The sequence below is a fragment of the Theropithecus gelada genome, chromosome 12 (genome assembly GCF_003255815.1).
Source record: "Theropithecus gelada isolate Dixy chromosome 12, Tgel_1.0, whole genome shotgun sequence".
Taxonomy (NCBI): Eukaryota; Metazoa; Chordata; class Mammalia; order Primates; family Cercopithecidae; genus Theropithecus; species Theropithecus gelada.
The window spans coordinates 114,353,275-114,380,091 of record NC_037680.1 but is presented as its reverse complement, the minus strand read 5'-3'; the positions used below and the strand labels follow the sequence as shown (position 1 = coordinate 114,380,091).

The following is a 26,817-nucleotide window of genomic DNA, read 5'->3' as shown; positions in this document are numbered from 1 at the left end:
TGAGAGAGGCATAAACGAATCCTTCACATCTGAAGCATCTGATAGTGTTGGCAGCATTTTAGAAAGTCAAAGCTAGTGACCTTACTGTGAATGTGTTTCTAAATTTTGTATGTATACATATATATCTGCATATGTTTATGCATACAAACATAATTAAAGTCTGTATAACAAAGCCTTTGTATTATAAAATGAGGGAAAAATGCCTCCTGCTTATTCTGCTTCTCTCTGGAGAATCAGGTTTCCTGTTCTCTGGCTGCCCTTCACTTCATGGGTGTTTGTGGAGCCCAGGCCCATCATCTAGGCTTGCCTAATCAGAGTCCTCCCCGGGGTTTTGCTGGAGTTACACGATTTTTTTCTAGAATTAGTAACTCAAAGAATTACATAAATTAGATAAACCTAGATAAACCTGTTAGTGGCCATCTTTGCCCTCATGTGTGAAGAGCCCGATGCCAACCCAGAAGAAAGCATATCCAGCTTCACCTGAATACATTTCTGGAGTATTCAACTATGTAAGTTAATTTCCATTTTCTTATACTTTTGCTAGTTTACGTTTCTATCATTTGTAATTAAGTGTCCCCTGACTAGCAAGCCGACCTATGGCCTGCCTTATTTTAATAAATACTGAGGCAGGTTACAGACATCAATAGAAGAGGAATAAAAATAAGAAAGTAGAATGAAGTAAAACGAGATTATTACAACGAAGTCAGGGTAAGGTTACTAACAAAGATGCATCATGACACACTGCTAGATGACAGCACTACCAGCAGCAGCAGCAAACCTTGACTGTGCCAAACACCGTGGTAAATGCTTCACTCTAGGCCTGTGCAGTAAAGCTTTAAAGAAAGCCCTTCAGAGCCTGCATTCTTAAATAGCAGATATTAAAGATGAGCCAAGCTGGGCATAGTAGCTCATGCCTGTAATCCTAGCACTTTGGGAGGCTGAGGCAGGTGGATCACTTGAGGTCAGGAGTTTGAAACCAGCCTAGTCAATGGGGTGAAACCCCGTTTCTACTAAAAAAAAAAAAGGCTGGGCACGATGGCTCACGCCTGTATACTAGCACTTTGGGAGGCCAAGGCAGGTGGATCACCTCAGGAGTTCGAGACCAGCCTGGCCAACATGGCGAAACCCCATCTCTACTAAAAATACAAAAATTAAATGGATGTGGTGGTGCATGCCCGTAATTACATCCTAGCTACTCAGGAGGCTGAGGCAGGAGAATCGCTTGAACCCAGGAGGCAGAGGTTGCAATGAGCCAAGATCATGCTACTGCACTCCAACCTGGGCATCAGAGTGAGACTCCATCTCACACACACACACACAAAAAACAAAAAAACCCAAACAATTAGCTGAGTATAGTGGTGAACGCCTGTAATCCCAGCTACTTGGGAGGCTGGGGCAGAATTACTGGAACCCGGGAGGTGGAGGTTGCAGTGAGCCAAGATTGCACCACTGCACTCGAGCCTGAGTGACAGAGCAAGACTCCGTCTCAAAAAAAGAAGTCTGACAGAACTCACTAGACTAAAATCAGGGTTTCAGCAAAGCTGCATTCCTTCTGGAGGCTCTAGGGAGCCCATTTCCCACCTTTTCCAGCTTCTGGGGGCTGTCCACTGGCTCTCAGTCCCTTGTTCTGTCTTCCAAGCCAGCAGGAGTGTGTTGAGTTCTCACAATGCCATTTCTCTGGTTCTCTCTTCTGCCTCCTCTACCACTTTTAAGGACTCATGTAATTAGATTGAGCCCAGCCAGATAATCCAGGATAAGGTCCTAATCTTAAAGTCGGCTAATTAATAATGTTACTTGCATCTGCAGCCTTACTTCCCTTTGTCATGTACAACACATCACAGGATCCAGATGACAACAGGACATTTTAGGTCATTGTTCTGCCCACATGTTAAAACATGTTACTACTACATGCCACATATGTCAATGGTCAATACTGAAAAAGCAGTACTTAAGCCCATATATAGATATTACTGGTTGAGATCTCTTTTTTAAGAGAGAAATTACTTGTTATATTGAGCTTCTGAGTCACACATATTATCTCTCCTTTGACCAGTATAGATTGGCATCAGGCAGAGCCAACTGGGAATTTTTAGTTCCACTGTTTTTGCTGATTATCTTATGGTATTTACAACTTTTCAAATCTCTGGTTATCTCCAAACATATTAATTATCTATATATTCTAGTTGATATAGCTAAGTGCTCTTTGGTATCTAATACAACAGCGTGAAAGAAAAATGGTTTTGAGCACTAATGTATGTTAAATTATCTAAATTTTTGCTAGTGAAAATATATGAAAACTTGGACAATTTGACCAGTCTTTTAAAATTCTACAATAATTTTATCCAATTATCTAACATCAAGTTAGAGATTTTACAGAATAAGATAAACAGAGATTTTTCACTTGAGTTTCCAAAAGATTCATGAAAAATAACTCAACTTTCTAAATTTAACTAGGGAATCTTCATAACAGCTGTCAATTTACTGGTCACAGCTGAAAGCCCTTTAATTTACAAAAGCTGCCTGATTTTACCTTTAGATTTTGGATAGGACTTTACTTCAAAAAACCTGAAAGTTAGAATTACTTTCCTCCCCATCCTACCACGCTGAGATGTTGCCCAGGATAGCGTTCAGTGGCATGATCTCAGCTCACTGCAACCTCCTCCTCCTGGGTTCAAGTGATTCTCCCACCTCAGCCTCCGAAGTAGCTGGGATTACAGGTGCATGCCGCCATGCCCGGCTAATTTTTGTATTTTTAGTAGAGAGGAGGTTTCACCATGTTGGCCAGGTTGGTCTCGAATTCCTGACCTCGTGATCTGCCCACCTCAGCCTCCCCAAAGTGATGGGATTACAGGTGTGAGCCACCGTGCCTGGCGCTGAAAATTAGATTTCAAGTGACTCTATATTTTCCCCAAATCAAAGGCAGTAATTTTGTCTCTATGTATTCTAGAATGGAATTCTACTTCATCATTCCTCTGAGAAACAAACGATTAGAGATATGCTTCTTATTTCTAGGAGTATGTTGAAAATAACACCTATTCCATGTTGCTACTTTATTCAATGCTAACTCTGAATGTAGCCTTTTAATATAAATAACCATATAATTAACATACAGGAAAAATCTCCACAATTTTAGTAAAATTTAATTAGTAAAATTAGGATTTTAGTAATTTAATTAGTAAAACTAGGATTTTACTAATTTGTTATATGGCTAAAGCCAATGATTTTCATGTTTCATTAAATATAGTCCTTTTAAATTATTGTTATTTTTACTTTCTGGAACCCAATTCCTGGTAGACATTTGGAATGGATCTGATAATAACTGGAGACAAATTAATATATGAAATAAAACTTTATTCTCAAATATATTCAATTCTTTTATAAATCCCATAAAAGAGGAAACATTTGAAATCCAGTATTTTGATGTATCGCCTTACCATTCATGTATATCCCAGGTCAACACTGGTAGGTTACTTTATACTTGGAAAATGCCAGACAGAGGTTCCAAGATGGCCGAATAGGAACAGCTCCAGTCTGCAGCTTCCAGCATGAGTAATGCAGAAGACTTCCAGCATGAGTAATGCATTTCCAACTGAGGTACTGCGTTCATCTCACTGGGGCTTGTAAGACAGTGGATGCAGCCCATGGAGCAGGGCAGGGCATCACCTCACCCAGGAAGTGCAAGGGGTTGGGGAATTCCCTTTTCTAGCAAAGGGAAGCCATGACAGATGGTACCTGGAAAATTGGGACACTCTAACCCTAATACTGTGCTTTTCCAAAGGCTTTAGCAAATGGCACACCAGGAGATTATATCCTGCGCCTGGCTTGGAGGGTCCCACACCCACGGAGCCTCGCTCACTGCTAGCACAGCAGTCTGAGATTGAACTGCCAGGCGGCAGCGAGGCTGGGGGAGGGACATCCGCCATTGCTGAGGCTTGAGTAGGTAAACAAAGCAACTGGGAAGCTCGAACTGGGCGGAGCCCAATGCAGCTCAAGGAGGCCTGCCTGCCTCTGTAGACTCCACCTCTGGGGGCAGGGCATAGCTGAACAAAAGGCAGCAGAAACTTCTGCAGACTTAAACGTCCCTGTCTGACAGCTTTGAAGAGAGTAGTGGTTCTGAAAATGGACAGACTGCCTCCTCAAGTGGGTCCCTGACCCCCAGGTAGCCTAACTGGGAGACACCTCCCGGTAGGGGCTGACTGACACCTCATACGGCCGGGTGCCCCTTGAGACGAAGCTTCCAGAGAGAGGATCAGGCAACAATATTTGCCATTGTGCAATATTTGCTGTTCTGCAGCGTCTGCTGGTGATACCCAGGCAAACAGGGCCTGGAGTGGACCTCCAGCAAACTCCAACAGACCTGTAGCTGAAGGTCCTGACTGTTACAAGGAAAACTAACAAACAGAAAGGACATCCACACCAAAACCCCATCTGTATGTCACCATCATCAAAGACCAAAGGTAGATAAAACCACAAAGATGGGGAGAAACCAGAGCAGAAAAGCTGAAAATTCTAAAAATCAGAGTGCCTCTTCTCCTCCAAAGGAATGCAGCTCCTCACCAGCAACAGAAGAAACCTGGACAGAGAACGACTTTGATGAGGTGAGAGAAGGCTTCAGACAATCGGTAATAACGAAATTCTCTGAGCTAAAGGAGGATGTTTGAACCCATCGCAAAGAAGCTAAAAACCTTGAAAAAAGATTAGATGAATGGCTAACTAGAATAAACAGTGTAGAGAAGTCTTTAAGTGATCTGATGGAGCTGAAAACCATAGCACAAGAACTACGTGACACATGCACAGGCTTCAGTAGCTGATATGATCAAGTAGAAGAAGGGATATCAGTGATTGAAGATCAAATGAATGAAATGAAGCGAGAAGAGAAGTTTAGAGAAAAAAGAGTAAAAAGAAATGAACAAAGCCTCCAAGAAATATGGGACTATGTGAAAAGACCAAATCTACGTCTGATTGGTGTACCTGAAAGTGACGGGGAGAATGGAACCAAGTTGGAAGACACTCTTCGGGTACTATCCAGAACTTCCCCAACCTAGTGAGGCAGGCCAACATTCAAGTTCAGGAAATACAGAGACCACCACAAAGATACTCCTTGAGAAGAGCAACTCCAAGACACATAATTGTCAGATTCACCAAAGTTGAAATGAAGGAAAAAATGTTAAGGGCAGCCAGAGAGAAAGGTCAGATTACCCACAAAGGGAAGCCCATCAGATTAACAGCGGATCTCTCGGCAGAAACTCTACAAGCCAGAAGAGAGTGGGGGCCAATATTCAACATTCTTAAAGAAAATAATTTTAAACCAAGAATTTCATATCCAGCCAAACTAAGGTTCATATGTGAAGGAGAAATAAAATCCTTTACAGACAAATGCTGAGAGATTTTGTCACCACCAGGTCTGCCTTACAAGAGCTCCTGAAGGAAGGACTAAACATGGAAAGGAACAACTGGTACCAGCCACTGCAAAACCATGCCAAATTGTAAAGACCATCGATGCTAGGAAGAAACTGCATCAACTAATGAGCAAAATAACCAGCTAATATCATAAAGACAGGATCAAGTTCACACATAACAATATTAACCTTAAATGTAAATGGGCTAAATGTTCCAATTAAAAGACACAGACTGGCAAATTGGATAAAGAGTCAAGACCCATCAGTGTGCTGTATTCAGGAGACCCATCTCACATGCAGAGACACACATAGGCTCAAAATAAAGGGATGGAGGAAGATCTACCAAGCAAATGGAAAACAACAAAAAAAAGCAGGGGTTGCAATCCTGGTCTCTGATAAAACCAGCTTTAAACCATCAAAGATCAAAAGAGACAAAGAAAGCCATTACATAATGGTAAACGGATCAATTCAACAAGAGCTAACTATACTAAATGTATATGTACCCAATACAGGAGCACCCAGATTCATAGAGCAAGTCCTTAGAGACCTACAAAGAGACTGAGACTCCCATACAATAATAATGGGAGACTTTAACACCCCACTGTCAACATTAGACAGATCAACGAGACAGAAAGTTAACAAGGATATCCAGGAATTGAACTCAGCTCTGCACCAAGTGGACCTAATAGACATCTACAGAACTCTCCACCCCAAATCAACAGAATATACATTCTTCTCAGCACCACATCACATTTATTCCAAAACTGACCACATAGTTGGAAGTAAAGCACTCTTCAGCAAATGTAAAAGAATGGAAATTATAACAAACTGTCTCTCGGACCACAGTGCAATCAAACTAGAACTCAGGATTAAGAAACTCACTCAAAACTGTTCAGCTACATGGAAACTGAACAAGTTGCTCCTGAATGACTATTGGATACATAACGAAATGAAGGCAGAAATAAAGATGTTCTTTGAAACCAGTGAGAACAAAGACACAACATACCAGAATCTCTGGAACACATTTAAAGCAGTATGTAGAGGGAAATTTATAGCACTAAATGCCCACAAGATAAAGCAGAAAAAATCTAAAATTGACACCCTAAACATCACAATTAAAAGAACTAGAGAAGCAACAGCAAACACATTCAAAATGCCTTCTAGCAGAAGGCAAGACATAACTAAGATCAGAGCAGAACTGAAGGAGACAGAGACAAAAAAAACCCTTCAAAAAATCAATGAATCCAGGAGCTGGTTTTTTGAAAAGATCAACAAAATTGATAGACCACTAGCAAGACTAATAAAGAAGAAGGCTGGGCGCGGTGGCTCAAGCCTGTAATCCCAGCACTTTGGGAGGCCGAGACGGGTGGATCACGAGGTCAGGAGATCGAGACCATCCTGGCTAACACGGTGAAACCCCGTCTCTACTAAAAATTACAAAAAACTAGCCGGGCGAGGTGGCGGGCGCCTGTAGTCCCAGCTACTCGGGAGGCTGAGGCAGGAGAATGGCGTGAACCCGGGAGGTGGAGCTTGCAGTGAGCCGAGATCTGGCCACTGCACTCCAGCCTGGGTGACAGAGCGAGACTCTGCCTCAAAAAAAAAAAAAAAAAGAAGAAAAGAGAGAAGAATCAAATAGACACAACAAAAAATGATAAAGGGGATATCACCACCAATCCCACAGAAATACAAACTACCATGAGAGAATACTACAAACACCTCTACACAAATAAACTAGAAAATCTAGAAGAAACGGATAAATTCCTGGACACATACACCCTTCCAAGACTAAACCAGGAAGAAGTTGAATCACTGAATAGACCAATAACAAGATATGAAATTGAGACAATAATTAATAGCCTACCAACCAAAAAAGTCCAGGACCAGACAGATTCACAGTTGAATTCTACCAGAGGTACAAAGAGGAGCTGGTACCATTCCTTCTGAAACTATCCCAATCAATAGAAAAAGACAGAATCCTCCCTAATTCATTTTTATGAGGCCAACATCATCCTGATACCAAAGCCTGGCAGAGACATAACAAAAAAAGAGAATTTTAGACCAATATCCCTGATGAACATCAATGCAAAAATCCTCAGTAAAATACTGGCAAACTGAATCTAGCAGCACATCAAAAAGTTTATCCACCACGATCAAGTTGGCTTCATCCCTGGAATGCAAGGCTGGTTCAACATACACAAATCAATAAATGTAATCCATCATATAAACAGAACCAAATACAAAAACCACATGATTATCTCAGTAGATGCAGAAAAGGCCTTTGACAAAATTCAACAGCTTTTCATGCTAAAAACTCTCAATAAACTAGGTATTGATGGGATGTATCTCAAAATAGTAAAAGCTATTTATGACAAACCCACAGCCAGTATCATACTGAATGGGCGAAAACTGGAAGCATTCCCTTTGAAAACTGGCATAAGACTGGGATGCCCTCTCACACCACTCCTATTCAACAGTGTTGGAAGTTCTGGCCAGGGCAATCAGGTAAGAGAAAGAAATAAAGGGTATTCAATTAGGAAAAGAGGAAGTCGAATTGTCCCTGTTTGCAGATGATATGATTGTATATTTAGAAAACCCCATCGTCTCAGCCCAAAATCTCCTTAAGCTGATAAGCAACTTCAGCAAAGTCTCAGGATACAAAATTAATGTGCAAAAATCACACGCATTTTTATATACCAATAACAGACAGAGAGCCAAATCATGAGTGAACTCCCATTCACAATTGCTTCAAAGAGAATAAAATACCTAGGAATCCAACTTACAAGGGATGTGAAGGACCTCTTCAAGGAGAACTACAAATCACTGCTCAACGAAATAAAAGAGGACACAAACAAATGGAAGAACATTCCATGCTCATGGATAGGAAGAACCAATATTGTGAAAATGGCCATACTGCCCAAGGTAATTTATAGATTCAATGCCATGCCCATCAAGCTACCAATGACTTTCTTCACAGAATTAGAAAAAACTATTTTAAAGTTCATATGGAACCAAAAAAGAGCCCACATTGCCAAGACAATCCTAAGTAAAAAGAACAAAGCTGGAGGCATCACGCTACCTGACTTCAAACTATACTACAAGGCTACAGTAATCAAAACAACATAGTACTGGTACCAAAACAAGAGATATAGACCAATGGAACAGAATAGACCCCTTGGAAATAATACCACACATCTACAACCATCTGATCTTTGACAAACCTGACAAAAACAAGAAATGGGGAAAGGATTCCCTATTTAGTAAATGGTGCTGGGAAAACTGGCTAGCCATATGTAGAAAGCTGAAACTGGATTCCTTCCTTATACCATATGCAAAAATTAATTCAAGATGGATTAAAGACTTAAATGTTAGACCTAAAACCATAAAAACCCTAGAAGAAAACCTAGGCAATACCATTCAGGACATAGGCATGGGCAAGGACTTCATGACTAAACACCAAAAGCAATGGCAACAAAAGCCAAAACTGACAAATGGGGTCTAATTAAACTAAAGAGCTTCTGCACAGCAAAAGAAACTACCATCAGAGCGAACAGGCAACCTACAGAATGGGAGAAAATTTTTACAATCTACCCATCTGACAAAGGGCTAATATCCAGAATCTACATAGAACTTAAACACATTTACAAGAAAAAATCAAACAACCCCATCAAAAAGTGGGTAAAGGATATGAACAGACCCTTCTCAAAAGAAGACATTTATGCGGCCAAGAGGCACATGAAAAAATGCTTATTATCACTGGCCATCAGAGAAGTGCAAATCAAAACCACAATGAGATACCATCTCACACCAGTTAGAATGGCAATTATTAAAAAGTCAGGAAACAACAGGTGCTGGAGAGGATGTGGAGAAATAGGAACGCTTTTACACTGTTGGTGGGACTGTAAACTAGTTCAACCATTGTGGAAGACAGTGTGGTGATTCCTCAAGGATCTAGAACTAGAAACACCATTTGACCCAGCCATCCCATTACTGGGCATATACCCAAAGGATTACAAATCAAGCTGCTATAAAGATACATGCACACATATGTTTATTGCAGCACTATTCACAATAGCAAAGACTTGGAACCAACCCAAATGTCCATCAATGGTAGACTGGATTAAGAAAATGTGGCACATATACACCATGGAATACTATGCAGCCATAAAAAAGGATGAGTTCGTGTCCTTTGTAGTGACATGGATGAAGCTGGAAACCATCATTCTGAGTAAACTATTGCAAGGACAGAAAACCAAACACCTCATGTTCTCACTCATAGGTGGGAACTGAACAATGAGAACACTTGGACACAGGGTGGGGAACATCACACACCGGGGCCTATGGTGGGGTGGGGGGAGAGGGGGAAGGATAGCATTAGGAGATATACCCAATGTAAACGATGAGTTAATGGGTGCAGCACACCAACATGGCACATGTATACATATGTAACAAACCTGCACATTGTGCACATGTAGCCTAGAACTGAAAGTATATATATATAAGTGTGTGTGTGTGTGTGTGTGTATATATATATATATATATATAGAGAGAGAGAGAGAGAGAGTGGTATGGCACTATTCACAACAGCCAAGACACGGAATTAACCTAGATGTCCAACAACAGATGAATGGATACATAAAATGTGGTACATATACACAATGGAATAAAAAAGAATGAAACCTGTCATTTGTGGCAATAGATGGAACTGGCAGACATTATGTTAAGTGAAATAAGCCAGGAACAGAAAGTTAAACACTGTATGTTCTTACTCACGTGGAAGTTAAAGAAAAGTTGATATCATAGAAATAAAAGGTAGAACAAAGGATACTAAAGACTGGGAAGGGGAAGATAGGGAGAGATTTGTGGGAGAGATTTGTGTAAGGATACAAAATCACAGCTACATAGGAGGAATGAGTTCTAGTGTTCTGTACCACTATAGGATGGCTATAATAAATAACATATGATATAATTTCAAATAGCTACAAGTAGGATATTGAATGTTCCCAAGACAAACAAATGATAAATGCTTGAATTGATAAATATGCTAACTACTCTGATTTGATTACAATACATTATATATATGAAAACATTACTATATGCCCCATGAATATGTACAACTACTATTTGGCAATTAAAATAAATAAAATAAAATAAATAAAGAATATTTGTTATTCTGGGAAAAAAAAATGCCACTGAACCCAAAGAAAGCATTAAATTGATAGTGGTACTACAGATTAGATGCCTTTATTAAATATAAATACATCAAATATAAACGTTAAATGGCTAATTTTTAATCAAGTAACACCAACTAAACATTGAATGTTATAAACATTTAAAACATTTAAAGAAAATGCAGACTTAAATGTTAACCTTACTATTAATAAAAATGCAACTTAAATATTATATTACTTTCAAAAAGTAAGCAATTAAAGAACCATCTATTCTATATTTCTATCAGATAAGGCATAAAATTAGCCTTTGAAAATTGTTGTAACAATACAACAGAACTTTTCACAAAATGAATGCAAGCACTATAGGGAACATTTAAATTTAAGTACCAAAGCACATACAAGTTTACCCTTCCCAGCGAAAATGGCTAACGCACCTGAATGTTTTATACTGAAGTCATAAAAATGCATGAAATGTATCATGACGTAATTCAATTATCTTGGAAGCCTGAAAGTATACACATTCCAAAATGTTGTATGATTCTGAATGTATCTCTACAGTTTATCTGTTATCCTATAATCCAATATAAGAGTCTTAAGATAAAGTTCAGGTAAATTACCTTTTTTTATGTATGGAAATCATTTCACAAACATTGATATAACAACAAACCTCTTTCTTGGTCAGTATATTTTAAAAGTGACTAATAAAGGTTTTTAAAACGGACAAGACCATTTCTTTAGATCCCAAATACGCACCTTGATGTTCTAAACAACAAGATTGAAATAAAAAATTTTAAAACTTATTAAAATTATATTTTAACTTTAAACAAACAGAGATCTTAATATTGTATAGACAACTGCTACTCGATTTTAAAGGAGGGCTATGAAGTAGAATATTTTAACAGCTTAGCCCATTTACACAACCTAATTACATCATCTTGTTATTACTGCTTTTTCCTAAGTGCTGTAGAACATTCTCTGAAGGAGGAGACACACTATCCAAGGAAGTTCTAGAATCAAAAGAAAGGAGAAATCAACAATGATTGTTGAGTATCTTTTGTTAAATACATTCCTAGGCCCTTGTTTTTAATGGTACTATAATATCTTTTAACAAATTTCATTTTTCTTACATCATGGATAGTGAGAATTGCAATTAATTTTTGTGTACTGTCTTTGTATCTAGCAATCATTTTAACTCTAATATTTCTTTCACATGCCTCTAATTTTATTTTGATAAAGAAAAATAAGATATTTTATTTTAAACTTCTATTTTAGTTTCAGGGGCATATGTGCAGGTTCATTATATATAGATAATTTACATGTTGTGGGGTTTAGCATATAGATTATTTCATCATCCAGTTAATAAGCGTGGTACCAGATAGGTAGTTTTTTGATCCTCACCATCCTCCTACCATCTACCCTTAAGTAGGCTCCAGTGTCTGCTGTTCCCTTCTTTGTCCATATGTACTCAAAGTTTAGCTCCCATTTATAAATGAGAACACGTGGTATTTGATTTTCTGTTTTTGCATTAGTTTGCTTGATAATGGCCTCCAGCTTCATCCATACTGCTGCAAAGCACATCATCTCGTTCTTTTTTATGGCTGCATAGTACTCCATAGTGTATACATACACTTCTCTTTATCCAGTCTACCACTGATGAGCATTTAGGTTGATTTCATGTCTCTGCTATTGTGAATAGTGCTGTGATAAATATACACATGCATGTATCTTTATGGTACAATGATTTACATTTCTTTGGGCATATATTCAACAATGGGATTGCTGGCCCGAATGGTAGTTCTGTTTTAAATTCTTTGAGGAATTACCAAACTGCTTTCCACAATGACTGACCTAATTTACATTTCCACCAACAGTGCATAGGCATTCCCTTTTCTCTACAACCTTGTCAGCATCTGTTATTTTTTGACTTTATTTAATAATAGCCATTCTGACTGGTATAAGATGGTGTCTTGTGGTTTTGACTTGCATTTCTCCAATGATTAGTGATACTGAGCATTTTTTCATATGCTTGTTGGCCAGGTGAATGTATTCTTTTGAGAAATGTCTGTTCACGTCCTTCACCCATTTTTTAATGGGTTTTTTTTTCCCTGTTAAGTTCCTTACAGATTCTGGATATTAGACTTTTGTCAGATGCACAGTTTGCAAATATTTTCTCATATTCTGTGGGTTATCTGTTTACTCTGTTGACCGTTTCTTTTGCTGTGCACAAGTTCTTTAGTTTAATTAGGTCCCACTTGTCAATTTTTGTTTTTCTTGTAATTGCTTTTGGCATCTTCATCATGAAATCTTGGCCAGAATGTAATTGTCCTACTGTCCAGAATGGTAATTCTTAGGTTTTTCTTCAAGGGTTTTTATAAGTCTTAGACTGTACATTTAAGTCTTTAATCCATGTTGAGTTGATTTTTGTATATGGTGTAAGGAAGGGGTCTAGTTTCAGTCTTCTGCATATGGCTAACCAGTTTTCCCAGCACCATTTATTGAATATAGGGAGTCCTTTCTCCATTGCCTGTTTTTGTTGACTTTGTTGAAGATCAGATTGTTGTGTGCATTATTTTCTGAGTTTTCTATTCTGTTCCATTGGTTTGTGTGCCTGTTTTATTTATTTATGAGATAGTCTTGCTCTATCACCCAAGCTGGAGTGCAGTGGCGTAATCTCAGCTCACTGCAACTTCTGCCTCCCAGGCTCAAGGGATCCTTCACTTCAGCCTCCTGAGTAGCTAGGACAATAGGTATGTGCTATCATGCTTGGCTAATTTTCATATTTTTTGTGGAGATGGGGTTTTACCATGTTTCCCAGGCTGGTTTTGAATTCCTGGCCTCAAGTGATTTGCCTGCCTCTGCCTCCCAAAATGTTGGGATTACTGGCGTGAGCCACCTCCTCCCCAGCCTATTCTGGGTATTAACCCCTTATCAGATATATGATTTATAAATATTTTCTCAATCTATGGGCTTCCTTTTCACTCTTTCGATAGTGTCCTTTGATGTTCAAGTTTTTGATTTTGATGAAGTCTAATATATGTATCTTTTCTTTTGTTGTCCATGCTTTTGTTGCCATATCCAAATCAGTGCTAAATCCAATGCTGCGAAAGTTTTCCACTGTTTTCTTCTAAGAGTTTTATAATTTTAACTCATGTTCAAGTTGTTGATTCATTTTAGTTGATTTTCGGATATGGCGTAAGGCAAAGGTCCAACTTCATTTTCCATATGCTTTTGAAAATGGTTCTTTTAGGGCCTGGGCACGGTAGCTCATGCCTGTAATCCTAGCATTTTGGGAGGCCGAGGCGGATGGATCACGAGGTCAAGAGATCAAGACCATCCTGGCCAACATGGTGAAATCCCGTCTCTACTAAAAATACAAAAATTAGCTGGGCGTGGTGGTGGATGCCTGTAGTCTCAGCTACTTGGGAGGCTGAGGCAGGAGAATCGCTTGAATCCGGGAGGCAGAGGTTGCAGCGAGCTGAGATCGTGCCACTGTACTCCAGCCTGGGCGACTAAGCGAGACTCCATCTCAAAACAAAAAACAAAAAACAAAAACAAACAACCTCCCCCCCACAAAAAATTGTTCTTTTAGTAATTGCCCCCAAATTTACAACATGGATTCTTTGTTCTGATATCAACTGGCATATGTGTAGAAAAATAATTAATGTAGCAGTCCTAAGACTGCCATCCTTAGAAAGACCTGCTTGCAAGGTTGGCCCCTGGCTGGTATCTAGGAACTTGGGATTTTGGGGTGGGGGTTCCCACCATTTCCAGAAGTGATGAGTGCCTCATTATACTAAAACTGCTATACAAAGTGTGGTTTATGCTGAATTGCTGCTCCCTGACAGCCTGGAGCTACAGTATGTGCTAGGCAGAGGGCAACTACATGACCAACCCCCAGTAAAATCCTTGGGCACTGAGTCTTCAATGAGTTTCCCTGGTAGACAACATTTTATAGGTGTCACAATTCATTGAAATTAAGCACATCTTGTGTGATTCCACTGGAAGAGGACTCTTGGAAGCTTGTTTCCTCCAGACTTCACCTTATGTACCTTTTCCCTTTGCTGATTTTGCTTCATATTTTGTTGCTGTAATAAATCATAGCCATGAACACATCTATGTCCTGAGTTACGTGAGTCCTCCTAGCATATAATGAAGCTTGGGTGGTCTTGAGTACCCCCAACACAGAGCATCTTACTCTCTTCCCAAACTGCAAAGTGTTTAGAATAGTAAGAATACTTAATCCCCTCTCAACTTATGTATTAGTATTATCATGTATTTTAATTACATTAGAACCTATAAAAATCATTATTTTTGTTTTCTACCGCCAATATTGATTGAGACCTACCACATATTTACTCTTCGTTGATCTTCATTTCTCCTGTACCTCTGACCTTTCATTTAAAATCACTTTTTTCCCAGAGAACATTCTGGTATTTTCTTTAGAGTAGGGCTTCTTCTAAAGTAACAAATTATCTTAGTTTTTAAAATTTGCATGATAATTAGTTATTTTACATTTATTTTTGAAGGCTCTTTTCCTGGGTCTAGAGCTTTGGGCTTGGAGAATTATTTGGTGACTTCTATTGAGTGGGAGTCAGCTGTGAATCTAACTGTTGCACTCTTAAGGTAAACTTTATCCCTCCAGCTGCTTTATAGTTCTTTTAGGCTTTAATTTTTCAAGCAGTTTTTCTCTGATGTACTCATGTCATGCTGAAGGCTGGAGTGGCTGTGGCAACTTCTTAAAATAAGACAACGATGAAGTTTGCTGCATCAACTGACTCTTTCATTCACAAAAGATTTCTCTGTAGCTTGAGATTCTGTATGATAGCATTTTACTCAGATTAGAACTTCTTTCAAAATTGGAGTCAATTTCCTTAAACTTTTTTTTTAAACACCGAATGGGTACTTAATCCCCTCAAACTTTGCCACTGCTTTATCACCTAAGTTTATGTACTATTCCAAATCCTTTGTTGTTATTTCAACAATGTTCACAGCATATTCACCAGTAGTAGACTGCATCTCAAGAAAGCGTTTTCTAGGCTGGGCACAGTGGCTTACACCTGTAATCCCAGCACTTTCGGAGGATGAGTGGGAGAATTGCTTGAGGCCAGAAGTTTGAGACCAGCCTGGGAAAAATAACAAGATCCCATTTCTACAAAAATAACAAATAATAAAAAAAGAAAGTACTTTCTTTGCTCATCCATAATAAGGAACTTCTCATCCATTCAAATTTTATCATGAGGTTGCAGCAATTCAGTCATATCTTCAGGCTCCACTTCTAATTTGAATTGTCTTGCTATGTCTACCACATCAGCAGTTACTTCCTCCACTGAAGTCTTGAACCCCTTAAAGTCATCCATGAGTTGGATTCAGCTTTTTCTAAACTCTTGTGAATGTTGATATTTTTACCTCCTCTCATGAATAATACATATTCTTAATGGCATCTAGAATGGTGACTCCTTTCCATAAAGTTTTCAATTTACTTTGTCCAGATCCATTACAGAATCAGCTATGGCAGCTATAACCTTATGAAATGTATTTCTTAAATATTTAAGACTTGAGTCAAAATTACTCCTTGATCCATGGGCTGCAGAATGGATGTTGTGTTAGCAGGCATTAAAAAAACCCATTAATTTCCTTCTACATCTCCATCAGAGTTCTTGGTGACTAAGTGCGTTGTCAATAAGCAATAATATTTTGAAAGAAATCTTTTTTTTTCTGAGTAGTAGGTCTCAATGGTGAGCTTAAAAGATTCAGTAAACCAGCCTGGGTAACATGGTAAGACCCCATCTCTAGAAAAAAAAAAATTATCCTGGCATGGTGGTATGTGCCTGTAAACCCAGCTACTGAGGGAGGCTGAGTCAGGAGGACTGCTTGAGTCCAGGGGTTCAGTAAACTATGCTACAGGCTAGGCTCAGTGGGTCATGCCTGTAATCCCTAGCACTTTGGGAGGCTAATGTGGGAGAATTGCTTAAGGCCAGGAATATGAGACCAGCCTGGGTAACATAGGTGAGACCCTGTCTCTACAAAGAGTTTAATTTTTTTTTTTTTTGAGATGGAGTCTTGCTCTGTCGCCAGGCTGGAGTACAGTGGTGCGATCTCAGCTCACTGCAATGTCTGCCTCCCAGGTTCAAGTGATTCTCTTGCCTCAGCCTCCCGAGTAGCTGGGACTACAGGCGCCCGCCACCATGCCGAGCTAATTTTTGTATTTTTAGTAGAGACAGGATTTCACCATGTTGGCCAGGATGGTCTCGATCTCTTGATCCGTCTGCCTCGGCCTCCCGAAGTGCTGGGATTACAGGTGTGAGCCACTGTGCTCGGCCGAAAGGTTGAAATTTAAAAAGAAAGTAGCAGGGCATGGTGGCGTGCACCTACTGTAGTTCTAGCACTTAGGAGACTGAGGCAGGAGGATCTTTTGAGTCCAGGAGTTTAGAGTTGCAGTGAGCTATGATTGTGTCACTGCACTCCAGCCTGGGTGACTGCAAGACCCTATCTCTAAAAAAAGACCAAAACCCAAAAAACCTCCATGCTATAAACAGATGTGTTGTCATCCAGGCTTTGTTGTTCCATTCATAGAGTGGAGGCATAGTAGATTTAGTGTTAATTCCTAAGGGCCCTTAGATTTTCAGAATGGTAAATGAGCATCAGCTTGAACTTAAAGTCAACAGCTGCATTAGCCCCTAACAAGAGAGCCTGCCTGTCCTTTGAAACTAGGAATTGACTTTTCCTCTCAAGCTGTGAAAGTCCCAGATGGCATCTACTTTCAGTAGATGGCTGTTTCTTCTACACTGAAAATCTGCTGTTTAGTGTGGCTACCGTCATCAATTATCTAACCTAGATCTTCTGGGCATCTTGCTACAGCTTCTCCATCAGCATTTGCTGCTTCACATTGTACTTTTGTTACAAAGACGACTTCTTAGAATGATACATTAGACTTTGGGGACTGGAAGAAAGGGTGGGAGTGAGGTGAAGGATAGAAGACTACACGTTGGGTATAGTGTACACTGCTCAGGGCTTGGGTGATGGGTGCACCAAAATCTCAGGAAAAAAAAAAATAGAGGGCTTATTTCTTTAAACCTCATGAACTAACCTAACCTTCTGTTAGCTTCACACTTTCCTTCCTCAGCTTCCTCTCCTCTCTCATCACCTTCAAATAATGGAAAAGAGGTCCTTGCTCTGATTAGGCTTTGGCTTAAGGCAACGTTGTGGCTGCTATGATCTTCTATATAGACTACTAAAATTTTCACCATATTGGCAATAAGGTTGTTTCACTTTGTTATCATTCTTGTGTCCACTGGAGTAGCATTTGTAATCTCCATCAAGAACTTTTCCTCATTGGCTTCACAACAATGAACCACGTGGCTAACTGGTACAAAAGGCCTAGTTTTCAGCCTGTCTTGGCTTTTGACATGCCTTCCTCACTAAGCTTAATCATTTCTAGCTTTCGATTTAAAGTGAGCATGTGACTCTTTCTTTCACTGGAATACTAACAGGTCATTGTAGGGTTATCAGTTGGCCTAATTTCAGTATTGTGTCTCAAGGAATAGGGAGGACCAAAGAGAGGGAAAGAGATGGGGAAACAGCCAATGAATAGAGTGATCAGAACACACACATTTATAAAAGTTGCTGTTTTATATGGGTGCAGTTCAAAGTGCCCAAAAATAATTACAATACTAACCAAAGATCACTGATCACAATCACCATAACAGGCGTCATAAAAGAGTTTGAAATGTTGTATGAATTACCAAAATGTGACACAAAGTGGGTACACATTGTTGGAAAGTGGCGCTGATAGACTTGCTTGATGCAGGGTTGCCACAAACCTTCGATATGTAAAAATTGCAGTATCTGCGACTACTGAGGGTAGATAATACAAGACAATGCAGCTTCCATCTTGCTCTCTCTCTCTTGCTTAGGGGAAGCCAGCTGCCATGATGCAAAGACAGTTGAAGAGCCTTATGGAAGAGCCTGTGTGGTGAGGAACTGAGGCCTCTTGCCAACAGACATGTGAATGAGCCTCCTGAGAAGCAGATCCTCTGGTCTCAGTGAAGCCTCTGAATGACTACAGTCCAGGCCAACATCTTGACTACAACATGAAAAACCCTGAGCTAAAACCACCTGACTAAGTCACTCCTGAATCCTGATCTGCAAAATGTGAGTTTATGAGTGTTGTTTAAGCCAGTCAATTTTAGGGTAATTAGTTTTGCATTAGTAGTTAATTACAGTATGCTTGTTTTAAAACTTCATGTTATTTTGTGATTATATTATTATTTTAAATTTAATTTTTTTATGTAAAAATAAAATGAAATCAATAGCTTATAAATTTTAAGTAATATTCAAATATGAAAGAATATGGTTGCTTTACCTCTTTATTGTTTTTTGAATTCCTAACTGGAAGCAGAGTTTTTCAGAAGAGATGAAGTCATCTCCACGATAGTATTAATAGATAAGCCATTCAGAAAACCTTTATGTCTCATTCTCACTTCCTGAAGCGCATTTATAATATGGTCTCTATGCAAAAGGAAAACATACATGAGTATTTATTTGTCTTTTCCAAAGGAACACATTCTGAATATATCTAAGTTATTAACTTGAACTGTATTTTTACACAAAAGTTTTAAACCAGTTAAAATATAATTTTGGTTATTACCTGCTGACTTCTGGATGCAGTTCAGCCAGTTTCTTTATGATCTTGGTAAAGCTACGAAGGTTCAATGTATTTGGAGGTATGAATTGAACAGGTGTATCAGGTAATAATTTAGCAGATTCAATCTGCTTACAATTCTTCTTGACACCCTAAATAAGCATTTAAAAAGTTTTCTTAAAATCAGTAAGGACCATTACATAAAGACAATACAGCTTATTCAATAATAATATATTTGAAAATTAAAATAATAAAATAAAAACTCCTTAAAAGTTTACTTTAACTTGGGATTATTTGTATCAATTGCATTTACTTGGGCTGTGTTTCAGGGCCATATACTACAAAACACACCCAACATTTTTTCTTTCTGATAAAGTATACGAGGTTATGTCTAAATAAGCCTTTCTCAACCAGATTTCTCATCTGAACCATAGAACACAGAAAATGATGTAACTACTTTCTCAATTCTCCCAAAGATAGGATATAACTAGTTTCATTTTAGATACACAGGAGAGAGATTCATTCATTAAATAAACGTTTTAGGCTTAGGGCATTAAGGCTTAATTCTCTTAACCAACCTAAAAAAGGCTACACAGTAATTAGAGATATTTTACATCATATTTACTATATGCTGTATGTAATGAACACAAACTGTATGCCCAGAAGTGCAGTATATGCTGCGTGGGAAAAACTATAGTGATATAAAACAGAGCCCTCTCCATTTGCGAAGAGACAAAATTGAAATGACCAATTAGTTACTGTTAACAATGCAAGTAGGCTATAAATTGTAGAAAACCACTGTAAATACCATAAGAGTTCAACAAAGGAAGGATTCAGACTTTAAAGCCTTGATGAAGTCAGGGCAAGACACATAATATACTGGACCTTTTACATCAGAACATTATATCTTTCACTTGCTTGTTTATTGCCTCAACTCCCTCACTAGATTTAAGCTCCTTAAGAGCACAGATTTTTGTCTGTTTTGTTCATTGTTGCTTTCCCAGTGCCTAGAATAGTGTACACAGTTGGTATGTAATAACTATTTGTTTAATAAATAAAAAGTCTGGGATACAATAGTTTAAGTGACAGTTGAAGTAAGTGCTCTCCAAGAAAGAATATGCTCTCCAAGAAAGAAGTCAAATTATTGGTAAGTAATAACAACAACAGCTAATGTTTTCTGGGTACATCTACCAAGGTAGGCACTGTTCTAAAAATTTTCCTGTGGTAAGCTCATTTAAACTCATCAACATTTGTGAGGTAATGGCTCTTATCTCCATTTTACGATAAGGAAGCTCAGAAATGGAAAGGTTAGGTTGCTTTTCCAGAGTCACATGGTGAGTAAGTGGCAGAGCCAGGTTATGAATCTAAGAGTGTTTATTAATCACTATGATTCTGCTTCTCATTGTAGATAATCAGTATTTTCTAAATGAATGAATAGAATAAATAAATGTGGAGAATCAGAAAAAGAACAATGGAACAAGAAATTGCCAGAAATGAAAGAGAACTTGGAGTATAGTTTAACAAAGATGGTTACAGGAACTTCCTGATCCACATACTCCTACCAATAGCCCGTATGGCCCTCTTTATAACATCCCTCTCCCAACCCCATGGCCCACTGCCACAGCTGACAGGATCAAGAGTGTTGCTGCCTGAGCTAATGAACATCAAAATCACAGCCTGGATCAATTCAATTTCCTGTCTAAAGCAATTCAATTTCTTGAATTAGCAGGGTGTGGTGGCTCACGCCTGCAATCCCAGCACTTTGGGAGGCCAAGGTGGAAGGATCACTTGAGGACGGGAGTTTGGGACCAGCCTGGGCAACACAGCACGACCTGGTCTCTACAGAAAAATACAAAAATTAGCTGGACATGATGACACACCTGCAGTCCCAGCTACTTGGGAAGCTGAGGTGGGAGGATTGCTTGAGCCCAGGACTTTGAGGCTACAGTGAGCTGTGGTTGTGCCACTGCACCCCAGCCTGGTGACAGAGTGAGACCCTGTCTCAGGGAAAAAAAAAAAAAAAAAAGACTGAAATTAGAACATGAAGCAAATTAATTAATCAGATCACAGGGGACTTGAATTGAACATATAGAGTTAGAATCAAGCAAAACAAAGCCAAATGGGGGAAGAAAGCAGTCATGAGCAGAGAAAAGCAGTGTGTAGAGAAAGGGGAATAAGGGGAATAAGCACACGGAGAGCAGAGGCAGGAGACCACATGTGCTACACAAGGAGGAAAGCGAGAGCCACAGATCCCACACCTACAGCTCAGGGCCACACACAGCTTCGCTGCACTTTGTTTCCTTCCTTCCTGCTGTAGATTGAGGCTATGTACCAAGTAAATCAATCCCACACATGAAGGGTCACTGAGATGAAAGGAAAAGTTTCAAGAAAGGGATGAACAGTGTCAAACAGGCAAAGTAGTCAAGAGGAAGGCAGATGAGGGAAAGACAAATAAAAGGTCACTAGTGCCTTATGAAAAGGGCCGTTTAGGTAAAATTTTAGAGACTGAAGTCAGATTATCAGGACAACAGAGAAGAAAAGAAACAGACATTGAATATAACCTACTTGATTGAGAACTTTGGCAATAAAAACATAGGACAGGCTGGGTGTGGTGGCTCAGGCCAGTAATCCCAGCATTTTGGGAGGTCGAGGCGAGCAGATGACTTGAGGTCAGGAATTCAAGATGAGCCTGGCCAACATGGTGAAACCAAATCTGTACTAAAAACACAAAAAAATTAGCCAGGCAAGGTAGTAGGTTCCTATAATCCCAGCTACTCAGGAGGCAGAGGAAGGAGAATTGCTTGAACCCAGGAGGCAGAGGTTGCAGTGAACTGAGATTGCGCCACTGCACTCCAGCCTGGGCGACAGAGTGAGACTCTGTCTCAAACAAACAAAACAAAACAAAACAAAAAAACAAAAACAAAAAACTCCCCAAAAACAAAACAAAAAAAACCATAGGACAAATAAGGATGGTAAAGTTAGAGGAATGCAAAGTCAAGTGAAAATCCTGTCAGGATTAGGAAGGGCTGTGCCTGACTTTGAGTAGAGGCTAAGGTCTGTGAGTGGAAGTGGAGTTGCTAATGGTATAGAAAAGGAATGTGGTAACTCCAGGAATGAGGAAAGGACTGGATAAAGGACACAGTTAGAAGAGATCCCTTTCTCTTATTAAGGGAAAAAATTATATTCATTTATTCAACAAGTATTGATTCTTGTGCTGATCTATGGATTCAAAATAATCCCAGCAAAAATCCAAGTAGGATTTTTTTTTTTTGTAGATAGGTGAATTATAAAAGTATACAGCAAGGCGAAGAGACTAAATAGCCACAATAACTCTGAAAAAGAATAAAGTTAGAGGACTCATTCTACCTGATTTCAAAACTTACTATGAGGCTACAGTAATGAAGGCAGTGTATTACGGGTGGAAAGAGACAAAACAGTTCAACAAAACAGTTCCAGTCTAGAAATAGACTCACACAAACATGGTCAATTTATTTTTGACCAAGGCGCAAAGGTAATTCAACAGAAATAGGATCATCTTTTCAACAAATGATGCTGGAACTATTCCATATGCAAAACAGAAACAAATGCAAATAAACAATAACTACCTCAACAAATACTAGAAACAATATATAAAAATTAACTGAAAATCTCTGTGACCTTGGATTATGCTAAGATTTCTTAGCTACAACACTAAAAGCATACATTATAAATAAAAAAATTAATAAATTATACTTCATAAATACTAAAATATCCCTATTCTGAGAAAGACACTGTTAATGGAATGAAAAGACAAGGCACAAAGTGAGAAAAATTATTTGCAAATCGCCTATCTGGTAAAGGACTCAAAATCAGAATATTAAAACACCAAAATTCAGTAATAAAATAAACTGAATAAAAATGGACACAACATGAGCAGGAATAAAATGCCAACATACACAACAACATGGATCAATCTCAAATGCATTCAGTGAAAGAAGCCAGGCTAACAGGGCTATATAGTATAATTTCATTTATATAATGTTCTGAAAAAGGTCAAGTTTTAAGAATAAGAAACAGATCAGAGCACCAGGTAATTTTTTGGAATGATGGAACTGTTCTGAATCTTGATTATGGTGGTGCTGATTTGCCTATATGCATTTGTCTAAAGCTACAGGCACCAAAAAGTATTGAATTTTACTGTATGTAAATTAAAAAAAAAAAAAACATATGGAACACCTATGGGATTCCAGGCAATTTGCTGAGCAGTGGAGAGAAAAGACTGAACGAGGCAAACTTTACCACTTTTCACAGGGTGTTTACCTCAGTAACAGAGACATGAGAATATATGAAAATAAAATGACTACACTTTATGGTTTTAACAATTATGAGATAAGGTTAGCTGTGAAAGAAAAATCAAGATGAAATTATAATTAGTTACTTATAGAGTAGTAATAAAAAGACAGTGAAGGATTGGCAAAGAGCCTAGTTAAAATGAGTTTTTCGTTAGCTCGGTCTACAAAGATCTAGATTTCCCCCCAGGAACAACTGGAGTTGTACAAAACCAGGTTAGGGTGGATTCAAGGTTAAAAAAAATTCAGATTAATGCTGTCATTCCCATTTCAAGACTGCATATTGAAGTTATTTATTCTACAAAGCTACTTACAGCAATATGACATACAAAGACCATCTAAGGGATCTATCAAAAACACTAACCTGGTTGGAAGGGAAAACCTCACTGTCTTGCTCAGATCCCAGCTGCCGTGGTCTAGTTCTGGGCAATCTAGAAATGGAGAAGGCTGAGTGGATTTCTTTGTTGGTGCTTTTCTCTAAATTATTCGAACTAATTCTATTCCCATTTTTGGAGGAAAGTGGTGATGTATATTCTCCAAGAATTTTAACAGGCCGCACATTTACTGACTTTCCATTTATTTCTATCCCATTCATTTCTTTCACAGCTATCTTTGCATCGCTGTTTTTTGTAAAAGTAAGAGATGCATATCTAAAACATAAAAGCAGAAAACCAAAAGGTTGTTAATGACTTCAAATTACATCAAACTTAATTTTGTAACTACAGACACAAATACATTTTTCACAAGAATAACTGCTTTTAAAAATAAAAAGGTTGCTGTACTTACCTTGGGATTAGGAAGAATATTTATTTAGGATAACTAAATAAAAACCAAGTTAAAGATGGGAAATAGAAGAAAAGTATTTCTTACACATTATCTCCTATTAATTTTATATTAAAATCTAATGTAAAATATGTGCAAAGCTAATATATGATAGAGTTGCCGAGATTAGTGGTCTGGGGACATCTGATTATCCATAACTAAAAAACCTTAAAACTAATCCCTATGTATAAACATAAACTTCAGATAACTTAAAGGCTTAAATGTGAGAGGCAAAATTTTAAATATTTAGCAGAATATGCAACAGTGTATCTTTATGACCTTGTAGTGGGGAAATATACAGACAAAAACAAAGAGTTGGAAAATCTAATCAGAATTTTAATTATATACACAAGAAAGTTGGGCAATAGCTATTCCTATAAAAGCATCAAACCTAGACAGTGTCAATGGAAGGATATACACCAAATCCTGGGAAGAGTGGCTGTTTTCAAATGATGAGACTATGGATACATTTTTATAAACTCCTTGTATTTTTGCATTTAACTGTATTTTCTAAATTTCTACACAGAATGCAAAATACTTCAAGTAAGAAAAAAACCATAGTTCTTAAAAAGTATTCAACAAGATACTAAAAGAGTCTTTCACATGAAGTAATGCTCCTAAGATTACAATACTACTTTAATGAAATGTATTAACATCATATCAACAGGTCAAATAATTACAGCTAAACAATTATCTTACAATTATATGACTTCATTTAAGACACACATTTTTAATAAATTGCAACCCCAAGTACAAATAGGATCCTTTCTTAACTGATAAAAATTTTATATCTGAAATAAACAGCTATCACTTTTAATGATAAAACAGTAAAAAAAATTCCATTAAGCTATGGCCATTGTTATTTAATACTTTTGAATCATCTGGCAATGTCACAAAACAGAAAGTAGCAACATACATACTCAAAGTAACTATATGTAAATGAGGTAGCTGTCTACCTAAAATATATTGAGTGTCAACTAAAAAGTAATTGAAATCAGAAATAGTAAAATGAAACACAATTTTCTGAGCACCTACTATGTGCCAGGCTTTATTCCTAGTGTTTCACATATTTTACTTGTAATAGTTTCACAGCAATGTTGTGAAGGTAGTATTATTATGCTCACTTTATATACAAAGAGGCTGAGGTACAGAAAGGTTAAGTAACTTGCCTAAATTTATTAACCAAGTTGTTGACAGAGCCAGGAATTGAACCAATGTTATCTATTTCTGGAAGCTGTTCTTTTACCTAATGTGCTCTACTTCCCTAAGTAATGGCATGTAGCAAGATAAAGCATACAAAAATCAATAACCCTCCTGTATACCATTAACAAGTTACAAAGTATAATGAAAAAAAAGATCTGGTTAAGAACAGTATCAACTCAAGACTGCAGCTATTTGTCCATGTGTCCCCTTTCCTGGCCTGTGAAACCCTGTGAGAATAGCCCTTGACTTTGTCACCACTGTGGCTGATATCTGGTATAGAACCTTTGGCAAACAGCAGACACATAATAATGCACATTGATTAAAGTTGGGAAACACACCTGTAATTAGTAGAAGAATCATAAATTGAAATTTCAGAAACTTGGTATTTTTGGAAATGAGACCTTAAATCGGCCTAAAAGAAGAGAAATAAAAGTTTGTGAAGGGTAGAAAAGTACAACAAAATATGAACAACTAATAAATTTGAAAATGAAGCTCAAAAAAATAATCCTGGTATACCTCAGATACTGAAGGGCAGAGGCCACCAACATGTATCAAATAACCTTTATCTCTTTGTGAGGGTTCAACATTCTTCATTTCTGCTTAGAGAAAAACATGTAACAGAAATGATCCTTATTGTACTGATATGTTTCAGAGAAAATGTGAACGCTGTTACATATTTTATGCTTCCTTTTTACTAACCCAAAGTTTATTATAAAGTTATCAGCAACTATCAGCACTTCTAGACTGAGGACTAATAGCCTGCCATAAAGATTTCTGGGCCTTAATCACATCATCTTAAAAACTAAAGAGGTTGGGTTAGTTAAGTCTCTTGTAGCTCAAAAATGGACAAATTACATCTAAACAAAGTAATCAATTACTGTAATTGTTGTTCCTCAGTATCCCTGGGGGACTGGTTCTCGGACACCCCAAGGATGCTCAAGTCCCTTATGTAAAATGGTATAGTATTTGCACATAACCTACACATATCCTTCCGTATATTTTAAATCATCTCTAGATTAGTTATAATACCTAATAAAATGTAAATACTATGTAAATATTTGTTATACTGTATTGTTTAGGTAATGAGACTCCTAAAAAGTCTGTACATGTTTCGTACAGGCTTCTAAAAAATATTCTCAATCTGCAGTTGTCTTTCATTTGTCTTTGGTTCAGAGAAGTGCTATCTAGAACACTGGACACACACAGGATTTTAACTCCCTAGTGTTAATGCTGGCTAGAGCTAGTGGTCTGAGAGC

At 38.1% G+C, this 26,817-nt stretch overlaps 1 protein-coding gene across 1 annotated transcript in view; it reads right to left on the bottom strand.

Moving 5' to 3' along the window:
* Window positions 1-10,621: 10,621 nt before the first annotated feature.
* Window positions 10,622-26,817, bottom strand: part of RBM44 (RNA binding motif protein 44) — a 44,820-nt gene continuing 28,624 nt past the window's right edge. Inside the window, exons 11-16 of the mRNA XM_025404129.1 lie at window positions 26,078-26,157; window positions 25,900-25,973; window positions 23,901-24,186; window positions 19,215-19,360; window positions 18,930-19,075; window positions 10,622-11,574 (exon numbers count right to left, since the gene is read on the bottom strand). Coding sequence (XP_025259914.1) covers window positions 18,952-19,075; window positions 19,215-19,360; window positions 23,901-24,186; window positions 25,900-25,973; window positions 26,078-26,157 — 710 coding nt within the window. The 3' untranslated portion in view covers window positions 10,622-11,574; window positions 18,930-18,951. The remainder of the gene's footprint in view (window positions 11,575-18,929; window positions 19,076-19,214; window positions 19,361-23,900; window positions 24,187-25,899; window positions 25,974-26,077; window positions 26,158-26,817) is intronic.